Source organism: Eurosta solidaginis, chromosome 5 (assembly GCF_040869045.1).
Source record: "Eurosta solidaginis isolate ZX-2024a chromosome 5, ASM4086904v1, whole genome shotgun sequence".
Classification (NCBI taxonomy): domain Eukaryota; kingdom Metazoa; phylum Arthropoda; class Insecta; order Diptera; family Tephritidae; genus Eurosta; species Eurosta solidaginis.
In genome coordinates, this window is record NC_090323.1 from 17,848,546 (window position 1) to 17,863,636 (window position 15,091).

The following is a 15,091-nucleotide window of genomic DNA, read 5'->3' on the forward strand; positions in this document are numbered from 1 at the left end:
ATTGTTAGTGTTTGCTGTTGCTTTGCAAAAATTACACAGAAATTATTTATTTAAAACTTTTTGCTATATCTGATTTGCTTGTCGACTCACTTGTCTGCTCGATTGTTAGTATGGCTGTCGTACTGTCTAAAAGTATAATATGCGAAATAGTTAATTGAATTGTTTGTATGCTAAATTTGTTGTTTTGACATTCTATTGAACAAGCAATTGTACTTCCAATACTTTTCAAAGTTGTACTATTTATGAGTACTTGACATGTTAGTTGAGCATTTGTGTTAGGTTCGGTTAGGTTAAGAGGGCGTGCGTGGGTGTTACCCACACTTCCACTCGGAGACATTTTTGTCCATTGTGAGTGCTCTCAGTAAGTACAGGGTGGCGGCAAATTCGTTTAGCCCTATTACCTCTTAGTGGTCCTCAACGAACCACTTGCTTTCCATGATGAACCCAAGAAGAAGCGAGCCGTCCACCTTCCCAACCTCTGCCAGGCTGTCGAAGAACCGTGAGCCCAGAAATCTGAGCATTTGTGTAGTCGGAATAAGTTGGGTAAACTTGTTGTCTCTGGCTATGCAATATGACTTTTTAACTCGGTTAAAAGCTGTCTTGCATCGTCGCTTCAGTTCGAGGAGAAGTTACCAAAATATGAGGAGTGTGTTCGAGCCGCCAAATAATAACAGCAGCTTTTGCTAAAGTGCTACTTAATTGATGAAATGTTGTTAAGGCTTAAGCTGATAATGTGCTGCAATAAGTTTGCGTTTAATATGCTAGCGATGATAAATCGATTGTCAACATTTCATTCAATGAACGCGCGATGTTGCCACAGCTGCTCAAAATTTGCCGAAGAGCGTGATGCTTTGTCATAAAAGTAACACTGCTGCTCTTCATTCTAGCATTAAGATTGAGAGGATATAAGTAATGAAAGATCCCAACAGGTTTTACGAAGTTTACGAAATCAAAAATGATGTTCGAAAAAAAGTTTTTAATAAATTAAAGAAACAATTTTTAAATTAAAAACTTTTATAGATTGAAAAATGTTGTTGCATATTTTAATTTTCGATAAAAAATTCTTCGCTTTAGTTTTTTTTCAATTATTTAGTTTAAAATATAAGTAATTTTAATCCGGAAAAATTCAATAAAATTTATAGATAATTTTTTTTTTAATATAAATTTGATTCTAAAAAAGTCAGTAAAATTTAAAAAAAAATTTGTGTGGTATCGTTTAAATTTTTTGTCAAAAAAAATTAACAATTTGAAATTATGAATAAAAATTTCCTTTTAAGCATCTTCCTCCTTTATTCCCGCTTTCAGAACGGCAAAGCTAACTTGTAAAGGTTTTGAAAAACGAAATGGTAACGCTATGGGTTTTCAATAATGGAACGATTTAAAAAGATTACGAGTACGGTTTCCTTCTTAATGTTGAAAAGTGGAAAGGTTTTGGTTTGGTTTCGGATTAACAAGTTAAATACTTTCAAATAGTAATGGGTGTGATTACTGTTTCGGTTTAAACAAGCGTAATGCTTCATGATTATTACGGTTTCGGTTTTGAAAAACGAAATGGTGGCGCTTTTTGTTTTGAATAATGGAGTGATTTAGATGGGTATCGAATTCGGTTTTGGCCTCAATGTTGAAAAGTGACTACGTTTCAAACGGATACACCTTCGGTTTTGGTTCTGGTTTGAGATTCATTTTATGACAAAATATTGCTTAATTATGGTTAGGGTTTCGGTTTGGCAAAATGAAACGGTTTCATATGGTCACGGTTTTGATTACGGATTAGGTTTTGAAATATTAAAATATTTCAAACTTTGAAAATAAATCAATTAGCTACTTACATTGAAAAGTAAAGGTGAGAGTCAGTTATCCTTATTTCTAGAGATGAATCGCTATTCAGAGATGAATCGCTAGTGTATTTGCACTGCGCTAAACTATGGCAACATATCATTTGAGAACTACTTTCGCCTTCATGTTTTACATAAATTAGAAAAACGTAAAGGCCGGACGAAATCGCTCGGAGGCGAATCGTTCCACTGAGCTATTGTTCGCAATACAGAATGAAGATCTATATCAAATTTACGTATTCGACCTTATCCATATTTTGAAACACTTTTAACAAGCACATGAATACCGAATTTCAAAAACAAATGGATTTCATTGTTGTCAGTACACACAAAAAAATATTAAATAAATAATGAGAACCAGAGTTAGGCAATATTTTTACTGCCACTTACACGTGCCCTTTACTACGCACATAGTTAAAATCAGTTGCATTCTTAATTTAGACAGGTGTTTGTTAAATTTTTTATTAGTATTATTTATAGCTTTTTAATTGCTTCTAAATAAAAAATGTTTACGTATTCACACCGACTTTATACACAGACAATTGTTCGTAATTTCAATTGAATCAATCTGCCGTGTGCTTATCTTTTAGTGATGGTAAGCACTTTAATCGTTTTGCAAGATTATGAAATTTATTGTTTTTGTTTTTTAACTGACAAAAACTTTTAATAGCCCCACTCAACTGATATATGACTTTGTGCCGTTAGCTATAGCAAATTGTAGCGCGGGGATTTTATTTATTTACTAGAAGACCCGGCAGACGTTCTCCTGCTCTAAATTTGGGCAATCTGCATACATTTTAAAAAGCTTTTTCCATCTGACTGCCCTCCCCCCCTCCCCCCCCCCCCCCCCTCTTCACTTTTTCCTAATCCTTTTATTCACTCCTCCATCCGTCTTTTTCGCTTCATCTATCTCCATCTTCGTTTCGTTCTATCTCTTTCTCAATCTCCTTCTCCCTTTTTTCTTTTCTCTTCTTTAAATTTCTTTTCATTCTTCTGCATCCCTTATTGCCTGTCCCAGAAGGTGGTATGTATTTTATTCCAGTCCGTCTCTGGATAATATATTACTCTGTACTAAAGCACTCATCAACAGCTGTCATTTTATATCCATATTCTATAAACACAATCTAGGGGTACCCGGGTCCACGTTTTGGCCTATATCTCGAGACCCTAGTCACCCAGGAGTATGAAAATTACCCTCTACTAAAGCACCCATCAACAGCTTTCATTTGGTATCAATATTCTTTAAACACATTCTAGGGGTACCCGGGTCCACTTTTTGGCCTATAGCTCGAGGCCCTAGTCACCCAGGGGTATGAAAATTACCCTCTACTAAAGCACTCATCTATACACACATTCCAGGGATACCCAGGTCCACGTTTTGGCCTATATCTCGAGACCCGAATCACCCAGGGGTATTAAAATTACCCTCTACTAAAGCACTCATCAACAGCTTTCATTTGATATCCATATTCTATAAACACACTCTAGGGGTACCCGGGTCCACGTTTTGGCCTATATCTCGAGACCCTAGTCCCCCAGGGGTATGAAAATTACCCTCCACTAAAGCAATCATCAACAGCTTTCATTTAATATCCATATTCTATAAACACACTCTAGGGGTACCAGGGTCCACGTTTTGGCCTATATCTCGAGACCCTAGTCACCCAGGCGTATGAAAATTACTCTACGAGTACGGTTTCCTTCTTAATGTTGAAAAGTGGAAAGGTTTTGGTTTGGTTTCGGATTAACAAGTTAAATACTTTCAAATAGTAATGGGTGTGATTACTGTTTCGGTTTAAACAAGCGTAATGCTTCATGATTATTACGGTTTCGGTTTTGAAAAACGAAATGGTGGCGCTTTTTGTTTTGAATAATGGAGTGATTTAGATGGGTATCGAATTCGGTTTTGGCCTCAATGTTGAAAAGTGACTACGTTTCAAACGGATACACCTTCGGTTTTGGTTCTGGTTTGAGATTCATTTTATGACAAAATATTGCTTAATTATGGTTAGGGTTTCGGTTTGGCAAAATGAAACGGTTTCATATGGTCACGGTTTTGATTACGGATTAGGTTTTGAAATATTAAAATATTTCAAACTTTGAAAATAAATCAATTAGCTACTTACATTGAAAAGTAAAGGTGAGAGTCAGTTATCCTTATTTCTAGAGATGAATCGCTATTCAGAGATGAATCGCTAGTGTATTTGCACTGCGCTAAACTATGGCAACATATCATTTGAGAACTACTTTCGCCTTCATGTTTTACATAAATTAGAAAAACGTAAAGGCCGGACGAAATCGCTCGGAGGCGAATCGTTCCACTGAGCTATTGTTCGCAATACAGAATGAAGATCTATATCAAATTTACGTATTCGACCTTATCCATATTTTGAAACACTTTTAACAAGCACATGAATACCGAATTTCAAAAACAAATGGATTTCATTGTTGTCAGTACACACAAAAAAATATTAAATAAATAATGAGAACCAGAGTTAGGCAATATTTTTACTGCCACTTACACGTGCCCTTTACTACGCACATAGTTAAAATCAGTTGCATTCTTAATTTAGACAGGTGTTTGTTAAATTTTTTATTAGTATTATTTATAGCTTTTTAATTGCTTCTAAATAAAAAATGTTTACGTATTCACACCGACTTTATACACAGACAATTGTTCGTAATTTCAATTGAATCAATCTGCCGTGTGCTTATCTTTTAGTGATGGTAAGCACTTTAATCGTTTTGCAAGATTATGAAATTTATTGTTTTTGTTTTTTAACTGACAAAAACTTTTAATAGCCCCACTCAACTGATATATGACTTTGTGCCGTTAGCTATAGCAAATTGTAGCGCGGGGATTTTATTTATTTACTAGAAGACCCGGCAGACGTTCTCCTGCTCTAAATTTGGGCAATCTGCATACATTTTAAAAAGCTTTTTCCATCTGACTGCCCTCCCCCCCTCCCCCCCCCCCCCCTCTTCACTTTTTCCTAATCCTTTTATTCACTCCTCCATCCGTCTTTTTCGCTTCATCTATCTCCATCTTCGTTTCGTTCTATCTCTTTCTCAATCTCCTTCTCCCTTTTTTCTTTTCTCTTCTTTAAATTTCTTTTCATTCTTCTGCATCCCTTATTGCCTGTCCCAGAAGGTGGTATGTATTTTATTCCAGTCCGTCTCTGGATAATATATTACTCTGTACTAAAGCACTCATCAACAGCTGTCATTTTATATCCATATTCTATAAACACAATCTAGGGGTACCCGGGTCCACGTTTTGGCCTATATCTCGAGACCCTAGTCACCCAGGAGTATGAAAATTACCCTCTACTAAAGCACCCATCAACAGCTTTCATTTGGTATCAATATTCTTTAAACACATTCTAGGGGTACCCGGGTCCACTTTTTGGCCTATAGCTCGAGGCCCTAGTCACCCAGGGGTATGAAAATTACCCTCTACTAAAGCACTCATCTATACACACATTCCAGGGATACCCAGGTCCACGTTTTGGCCTATATCTCGAGACCCGAATCACCCAGGGGTATTAAAATTACCCTCTACTAAAGCACTCATCAACAGCTTTCATTTGATATCCATATTCTATAAACACACTCTAGGGGTACCCGGGTCCACGTTTTGGCCTATATCTCGAGACCCTAGTCCCCCAGGGGTATGAAAATTACCCTCCACTAAAGCAATCATCAACAGCTTTCATTTAATATCCATATTCTATAAACACACTCTAGGGGTACCAGGGTCCACGTTTTGGCCTATATCTCGAGACCCTAGTCACCCAGGCGTATGAAAATTACCCTCTAATAAAGCGCTCATCAACATCTTTCATTTGATATCCATATTATATAAACATATTCTACGGGTACCCGGGTCCACGTTTTGGCCTATATCTCGAGACCCTAGTCACCCAGTCCCTATCCTATATTTCAAGTTAGATCAAACTACACGCGGGGTGCTAAACAAATTCAAAATCGGTTCAGTAGTTTAGGAGTCCATTGGCCTCAATTGTGTGACACGTGTTTTTTATATATTAAGATTTTGCCGCTCTGCTGAGAAATGGACTTCGATATTTCGTTCATACCTTTGTTTTTACACACATACATATGTATGTATGTACGCTGATAAAGTGTTGTTGATTAATTGCAGGTGTATTTATTTATTTTAATTGGCACAGCTGTGTTATGCATCATTCCTTCGAATTTTGTTATGTATTGCAGTAGAGGGGGTGTTATTTGTGCAGAGAAGATTATGATTTTAGTTTTTTTTAATTCTCACAAAATATTGTTAAATACAAAAAACTTTTGGAAAGTATATTTAAGGAATGTTTTTTTTTATCTCCTTCATAGGTTTCAGCCACCGTAGATTGATGAAGTAGTTACTTACATTTCGTATTATTTTTGTGATGTTGTTGTTGTTGTAGTTACAATAAAGACACTCCCCGAAGGTTTTGTAGTGTGTTTCGATGTGCATGGTTCTTTGCCGGATATAGATTCGGTACGTTCACCAAACACCATTAAGGTACAAGCCCGATCATCTCGGGAACGAGAACTTGGAGCGCAAGAGCCTCGCCTGCTGAATATGTGTATGATACATTCAAATTTGTAACAGGATTCCGCTCTCGTAGGTGATGTTCACAGTTGGATTGCGGAAGCTATAAAGCTTTGTATTGCGTTTGTCAACCCCTTGAATCCTTTACTTTTGTGATGTTGTTATGTAATGATTTTCTATGCCATTTTGTTGGAATTTTTAATTTGTTTTACTATTTTACCATGTGTCGTTATAGTTTAATATGTCATATTGCAATTTGTTTTGCTTTGTTGTCTTATGTTATGTTATATTGTGTCATGTCATGCTATGATATGTTGGTTTATAATATGTTATGCTATTTTAAGTCATATTAATTTATTTTATTTAATATCATGTTATGTTTCGTTTTGTTTTGTTGTTATATTAGGTTAAGATATGTTGGGTCATATTATATTATGTTATGTTCTGGTATGTTGTGTTATTTTTGTTATGTTAGATTATGATATGTTGGGTCATATTATATTATGCTATGTTATGGTATGTTGTGTTAGGTTAAGTTAAGTTCTGTAATGAATGTTATGTCATGCTTTGCTTTGTTATATTACACTAGCAGACCCGACAGACGTTGTTCTGCCCTAAATTTGGTATATCTGCATACATTTTAATAAGCTTTTTCCGTCTAACTCTGCCCTCGCCCCTCTACACTTTTTTCTAATCTTTGTATTCACTCCTCCCTCCGTATTTTTCGCTTCATCTATCTCCATCTTCGTCTCATTCTATCTCTTTCTCAGTCTCCTTCTTCTTCTCTCTTTTCTCTTCTCTCAAGTTTTTCTCATTCTTCTTCATATCTTATTGCCAGTCCCAGAGGGTGGTATGTATTTTGTTCCAGTCCTAGTCCTAATCCCAGTCCCAGTCCGTCTCTGGTCTACTTCCCGGAAAAAAGCATCGTAAATACTAATATAGGCAAATTTATATACCAAATTTCAGGCAAATCGAATAGGACGTATGTAAATAGGTATGTGGGTATTATTAATTCATGTCTGTATTCCGGCTTCGCATGCATAATTATCAGTTTTGCCGGGTTGATGCGACTAAATCGAATATCACAATGAAAATTACTTAAAAGCTCTCAGCAACAGCTTTCATTTGATATCCAAAATACACACACATTCTAGGGGTATCCGGGTCCACGTTTTGGCCTATATCTCGAAACCGAAGACACCTAGCGGTATACAAAATTATCTGTAGTAAAGCAGACATCAACAGCTTCAATTTGATATCCATAGGTATGAAAACTACCCTGTATTAAAGCACTCATCAACAGCTTTCATTTGATATCCATATTGTATAAACACATTCTAGGGGTGCCCGGGTCCACGTTTTGGCCTATATCCTCAGAGTTAATCTGTCATGAGGGGTTAAACTCTTACATTTTTGACACATTTTTTAAAGCTAAAAAATTAACTTGCCGCTCTGCAGGTAGGCCTTAATTCTGTTTAAACAAATTTTCAAAACATTTTTTATTTCAATTTTTGATAACCAAAAAATGTACAGTGTCTTTGACCAAAAAAGTATTTAGCATCATTGACTTAAAAGAAATTAAAAAAAAAAGAAATATTTAAAAAATCGGAATACGTATTTGTATATTTTGGTAAAAAAATGTATTTCTTTTTTCAATTGCTGAGTTCAAAAGAAAATTTTGTTTTTTTGAGCAATATTTTTTATTGAGATTTCTTGAAAAAAATAATTTATTGTAAAAAGGTTTAAATTTCATTTCAAACTTTCAAAAATTTTTGTATTGTTTTATAAAAATTAAAAAAATATATATAAAAACATTATATGTATATTTTAATTTTAGATCGAAAATTTTTCATTATTTTTTTTTCAAATGTTTTGTACTGAACCATTTTTTTTCAAAATTCAATGAATATGAAAAAAAATGTTTAGAACTATTTTTTTTTTTTAATTTTTTATTGCAATTTGATAAAATAAAATTTAGCAGAAAAAAGTTTCAAATTTTTTATTGTAATTTTTGAACTTTTACTATTTCTCGTTAAATAAGTGAATTTAAAGTTAAAAATAAATTAAATCGCGCGAAAAATGAATGAAAATTTTCAAAAATTTAAAGAATTTTTTTTTTTTTGTAATTACACAAAAAAATAAGTTGGAAAAAAATTCATGGAAAATGAACATACTAGGTTAGGGTAGGTTAGAGTGGCCACCGTTGCGAGCACCAGTGCACTTAGGCCCATAAAGGTCCCGTTGTGATACCACGTGGATCTCTCCCCTACTCAAACCAACAGGTCGATTTAGCAAACGTCAGGAATTTCTTAGGTTCCAAGTTAACCAGATCACAAAGATCGTCAAAGAATGGAGATCCCAGAGATTTCTTCCTCTTGTGCCAAAGCGCCGGACAATCGCACAGAAAATGCTTGACTGTTTCTATCTCCTCTTCGTCTTTGCAGCTTCTGCAGTAATCATTATAGGGAGCACCCAGCCGTTGGTCATGCCTCCCGATTGCTATGTGGCCGGTTATAAGTCCAACCACCAGAGATATGTCCGCCCTTCCAAGAAGAAGGAGACGTCTCGTGCGTCTCGCGTCTCATTCAGGCCACACGCGCTTAGTGCAGTAGCAGGATTCAAGATTGCTCCATCTCACACCCGCTTCCCTAAGGAAATGAACATACTAAAAAAAATCTTTATTTTTTTTACAAAAATTTCAAATTTTATTTTTTTTTTTTGCGTAATTACAAAAAAAATAGTTGGAAAAAATTCAACGAAAAATGAACATACTAAATCTTAAAATTTTTTTTTTTTACAAAAATTTCAAATTTTAAAATTTTTATTTCTTAACAATCTTTTACGTCAACTCGAGTATTTTTTGTTGTGGTTTTCCAAATCTCGTGTCATAGAGCCTTCCAGGGCCTGAAAATAACACCAGGGTTGTTATAAATTCAAGCATGCCATGCGAAATGCGAATAGCATTCTACATAGCCAACAAGGTTTTCAACTTTGTTTTTAGTTTCTATAACCCTCAAAATTCGAATTTTATTTAGAAGTGCTCTCTGCAACACTTCCTGTTACTCACTTCCGGCCGTTTCAACAAAGTTTATTTCCTGCTTTGCATTATGCTTTGTTTTCTTTGAATTTGTTGTGTCAAGAGAACAAGTGAGTTACTGAGCGTTTAGTAATTGCTTAAAGCTGGTAACGCCACTGATAGAAGAGAGCAGGTTAACAGAGAGCTTTACCACAAAATATTGGGGGTTTAATATTTGCCTCGATTTAGGTTTTTATAACTTTTAAATTCCTTGGAAAGTAATAGCACTTGATTTTTCTGACAAATTTTATTTTTTTATGTGTTATTTTTATTATATTGTGATTTCTTTTACTTTAATGAGTTTAGTGCTGTGGTATCTTTGCAATTTTGTTTTAAACAAAAATAAAAAAAAAAAAATTGTTTTTCCCTTGATGTCTAACATTTTTGCAACCCTAAAGTATCGTTGCAGGAGTTGAGAGTGAACACTTGGCTAGAAAACTCCTGCTCAACATATACCGCGCTTACTCAATTTTGTTTCTCTCCTTGAAAGTATATAAAGGAAAAAGTTTAGGCTAACAAAATTTTGCAGCACTGGCCTTCAATTTACGTAACGTTTTTTATTCAAATTTAATCCAATTTCAGTTATACATTCTATCGTAATAAATAATAACCTATAATTTACCCACTACCCATTATGAATGCGCATACAAATGTTGGTTTGTTTCGTTGGGGTAGTGGTGCCAGCGGGCGCTTGCTGCTCTTACACCTCAAATATGCTCCGGTTTTGCATCTCAAAAGAACCCTGCACCAAAAAACCACCCTTACTCACTTTGAGAGCACTAAATTGAACTGAGCTGAACCAACTTTGACAGACTGCCGCTGCTGTGGTGGTTTCTGTATGTAAAGGTGTTTGATTGTGTGCAGTTCATTCGGTCGTTGGCGCATATTCGCTGATGGAAAATTATAACAAAAAGGGGGCCATTCACATATACTGCACTTAAATGTACAAATGAAAACACCACATCAACCCCTCTGCGTGCACCAGGCGAACCCTTACAATGTGACGTGTTTTGGTTTTTGTTTTCGAGCCGCTCACTCGGCATTTCAGTTAGTTCATAATTTTCGGTAGAGTATGACTGATGATGATAATATGCGAACGGTGCGAATTAAGTAGTATTTTTGATATTTTTTACATTAGAAAATGTATTTTTCTATAGTAGTATGAAAATTGCTGATAATAATTGTGAAGAGTGAGACAAAGAAAATCCATTTATTTAGTATGGCCTAAAAATTATTGAAATAAGTTAGAATAAATGAAAAGAGAGTGCTTAAAATAAATTTTCCAGACTAGGTGTCTGCTCCTCATAGATATTTTTTATAGACGCGCACACTGTGTATGTATACGGTGAGACACAGAAGACCAACAGTGGTGTACAAGCAAAAACTTATACATATTTACAAGTACAAGTAAACATATATATGGGAAAGGGAGGTAGAGCGAAGACTGTCAAAAGATGTGTAGCAAATTTTAGGGATTTCAAAAAAAAAATTGTTTACTGTGAATTGCGTGTGTTGAAATTAAAAAAAAAAAAAACAAAATAAAAATTTAAATAGAAAAAAAAAATTGAAAAAAAAATATTTTAAAAAATCTTAAAATTTCAAAAAAAAACAAAAAGTTGAAAGAAACAAAGAATTGGAAAACAATAAGTTAAAAAATTTCTTCAAAAATAGTCTTTTACATAAACCAAGCAAAAACCCCGCCCATGCATTAATTAGTCCATATATACACATCCATACATAGAAACATTTATCACTAAAGCAATAATTTGCTCTCGAAAAGTGCGAAAATTTAAACTAAGCCACTGCAATAATAAAAAAAAACAACAACAAATGCCAAATCACCGTCCATTGTAATTGATTATGAAACCACGGTCGTATACGCAGCCGTTTCAAATAAAAGTAAGCCTTACATACAAATATGCATATGACTGCCCCGTATGTAGGTATGCTAAGTAAAATATTGAGCCTCGGCCGCATACCCAAATGTTCAACAACAACAACGTCTCTGACATATATAGATATACTTGCTATATAATAAATTCTATATAAACGACTTACATTTGTTCCAACCTTGAATGATTCAAATTACCGCGCATATACATACATACATACTCATAGTTTATATATAATTAAATTTATTTAATGAAAAAAATTAAAAAATTAAAAAATTCGTCGCATATACATACATACATACGTATAACATATATTTTTTATAAAATCGCATAAAACATCGTAAAAAGAGTGTTGTGAAAAGTATAGTCTTTTAAAAAATAAAAAATAAAAAATAAAATTCATCAAATTCGAATAAAAATAGGAAAATTGGTCAGCTGTGAAGGCTGTAAAAACCGGCAAAATGCTTACCTCGAACGATATTTACTGGTAAGTTATTTTTTTTTCATTGATAATCAAAACTTTTAGAATAATTTTTTTAAATTTCCATTCTATTTTTTTGTTAAATATAGATTTAAATAAAACACACAAAATCATAAATATGTATATGCAAATAAAAAGCTAATATATTAAAACAAAAAATAGTTCATAAAATAAACTGAATCTTAAAAGAAATACATACAAGAATAAATTTAATAAGTAAATAACTTGGGTGCAAACACAAATTGTAGTAAAGTAATAAAAAAAATAAACAATCAAAAACATTAAAAAATATGTAGGAACGTAGCAATTTTAAAAACCTAAAAAAATGAAAAAAATATTAATATATAAAAACAAAAATCATAAAGAAACCAAAAAAATGTTGAAAACATTTCAATTATATTTGAAAAAATTAAAAAATTAAGACCCAACTTAAAAAACTGACAAAAAAAAATAAGTAGAATAAAAAAATTAAGATAAAAAAATTTAAATAATACAAGAATCATAATAAAAAAAAATTAAAAAAATTAAACAAGGAAAATCAGAAAACAAAAAAAAAACAAGTAAGGACGGGACTTCATACCTTTCATGAATGGGGCTGAACAATAATCTCATCCCATTCGTAATCTCCAAATAATGCGCTGTATAAGATAAGAAATATATAGTGAACAGATGTACATACCTAAACTATTTTAAAATAAATATAAAAAAATGGCGAAAAACCCCCTTATCTGAACGATCGGTTGTATGGGATATATATTATATATAGCTCCGATCCAAATGATTTTTACAGGAAATCTTCTATGATATATTAGAATAAACATCACCAAGTTTAACGTTTTTATATTGGAAATTAAGGGATAAATTGCCAAAAATCTTTCTATCTGAACGATCGGCTGTATGGGATATATACTATATATAGCTCCGATCAAAGTGATTTTTTCAGAAAATCTTTTATGATATATTAAAATATATATCACCAAGTTTCACGTTTATACTTTCTAAATTAAAGGAGGAATGGCCAAAAATCTTTCTATCTGAACGATCGGTTGTATGGGGTATAACTATATATAGCTCCGATCAAAGTGATTTTTTCAGGATATCTTCTATGATATATTAGAATATATATCACCGAGTTTCACGTTTAAATAAAATAAAATAAATGTAAGGCGCGATAACCTCCGAAGAGATCTAAGGCCGAGCTTCTCTTCCAATTTGCGTCGTGCTCCTCTTGATTTTTCCCTACAAATTGGCCGGACGGGACCTACATGTTTTTTTATGCCGACTCCGAACGGAATCTGCAAGGCAGATGAGTTTTCACTGAGAGCTTTTCATGGCAGAAATACAATCGGAGCGCTTGCCAGACACTGCCGAGGGGCGACCCCGTTTAGAAAAATTTTCTTCTAATTAAAAAATCTTATTTCTAAAATTTTGATGTTGCTTTGCCCTGGAGTTGAACCCAGGGCATACGGTGTGATAGGCGGAGCACGCTACCATCACACCACGGTGGCCGCCAAGTTTCACGTTTATACTTTCTAAATTGCGGCAGGAATGACCAAAATCGTCTTACCTGAACGATCGGTTGTATGGGAGATATATGTTATAGTGGTCCGATCCTAACGGATCCGACAAATGTCTAATATAATACAAAAATACATACTTGTGCCTAATTTCATTGAGATATCTCAAAATTTGAGGGACTAATTTGCGTTCAAACAGATAGACGGACGGACAGACGGACATGGCTATATCAACTCAGTTCGTCGCCCTGATCAATTCGGTATACTTAATGGTGAGTCTATCTTCTATATTTCTCAACGTTACAAACATCGGACCAAAGTTAATATACCATTTCATGTTCATGAAAGGTATAATTAGTCAAAGAAATAAAAAATAAGAAAAATTAAAAAAATAAACCAAAAAAAACTTAAAAAAAATATAAAATAAAAAAAATTGAAACTGACGTATTCAATTGAAAAAAGCAGAAAAAATGTAAATTTAAAAACAAAGAAATTAAAAAAATATATATAGTAGGTATAACGAGTAAAAATTTAAAATATGAAAAAAAAAAATTTAACAAAATAAATTAAAAAGCGAATATTAAATAAAGAAATAATTTTAATATAAAAAAAGATAAAAATATGAAAAAATAAAAGAATAATGAGAAAAGAAATTAAAAGAAAAAACTAAGAGAATAAAGAATAATAAAAAGTGTGGGAGTGAGAGTAAAAATAAGATATGGAGTGGGAGCGGGGATGTGAGGGAATGGGAATAAGGACGGGAGTGGGAGTTTAAGTGAGAGTGAGAATGTGAGCGGGAATAGTGGGAGACAAAAGGAATTAAGGATGGACAAAAGTAAGAAGAAAAATTAAGGAAAAAGTAGAAGAGAATGGTATATAGAGAGGAAATAGAAAGCTAGGCTCACCTTTTGAACGCAGGAAAACCAACTTTCGTGCAGGGCAAAGTCTGTCAGGTACACTAGTTTGCATATAATGCACATTGGCAAAATCTCTATACATGTCGCTATTCCTATCTTGTTCACATTTACCCTCGCGTTCTAATAGAAGTGGTAGACCAAATAAAAGGTAGCTATTGTTTATATCAGCTCTCGTTAGTATCTTTCTGTTGAAATCAAAATTTTACAAGTAAAGGTGTCCAAGTTCGGGTGTAACCGAACATTATATACTCAGCGTGAGCTTCAATTGTACATTTCATGTCAGATAAATTACTTTTCTACATAACACGTGGAATCGCCCTTTAAAAAAAATGTCTCCCCATTTCCTGTTATAATAAAACTTAATAAGTGAAATATTATTGATTCAAAACAATTTTTTGCTAAGCTATAGCTTATTATTCTAATCTATGACCCCTTTAAACTTGTTTTATATCTAAGTTGCCGTGGTCTTTAACCGATCACGTCCATTTTTACTAGAAATATTTTCTGCTATAAGGAAAATATGTGTACACAATTTCATTACGATATGTTAATTTTTCTTCGAGTTTTGGCTCCCGAAACAGAAAATTGCTTAGTCATAAAAGGGGCGGTGCCACACACATTTTCAAAAATTTTAGTGTTTTCCAATTTAATGTTATAATTCCATTTAGAAAGTAAAATTCTATTTATACAAAGCTCTTTTTCGCTAGGATATAGCTTATTATTTTCGTCTACGACCATTTTAAAAATCTTTTATATAAAAGTGGGCGTGGTCCTTAACCGATTTCGTTAATTTTTCTTCAAAGCATTCC

At 33.5% G+C, this 15,091-nt stretch overlaps 1 protein-coding gene across 4 annotated transcripts in view; it reads left to right on the forward strand.

Moving 5' to 3' along the window:
• Nucleotides 1–15,091, forward strand: part of siz (Brefeldin-resistant Arf-GEF family protein schizo) — a 191,525-nt gene that overhangs the window by 30,274 nt on the left and 146,160 nt on the right. Inside the window, exon 1 of one of the 4 annotated variants that reach the window (XM_067757017.1) lies at nucleotides 8,476–11,854. The exons of 2 other annotated variants lie outside the window; for them this stretch is intronic. In XM_067757017.1, coding sequence (XP_067613118.1) covers nucleotides 11,829–11,854 — 26 coding nt within the window. In that variant the 5' untranslated portion in view covers nucleotides 8,476–11,828. Of the gene's footprint in view, nucleotides 1–8,475; nucleotides 11,855–15,091 lie in introns of those variants that run through there. One more of the 4 variants, XM_067757018.1, reaches the window with a different exon arrangement.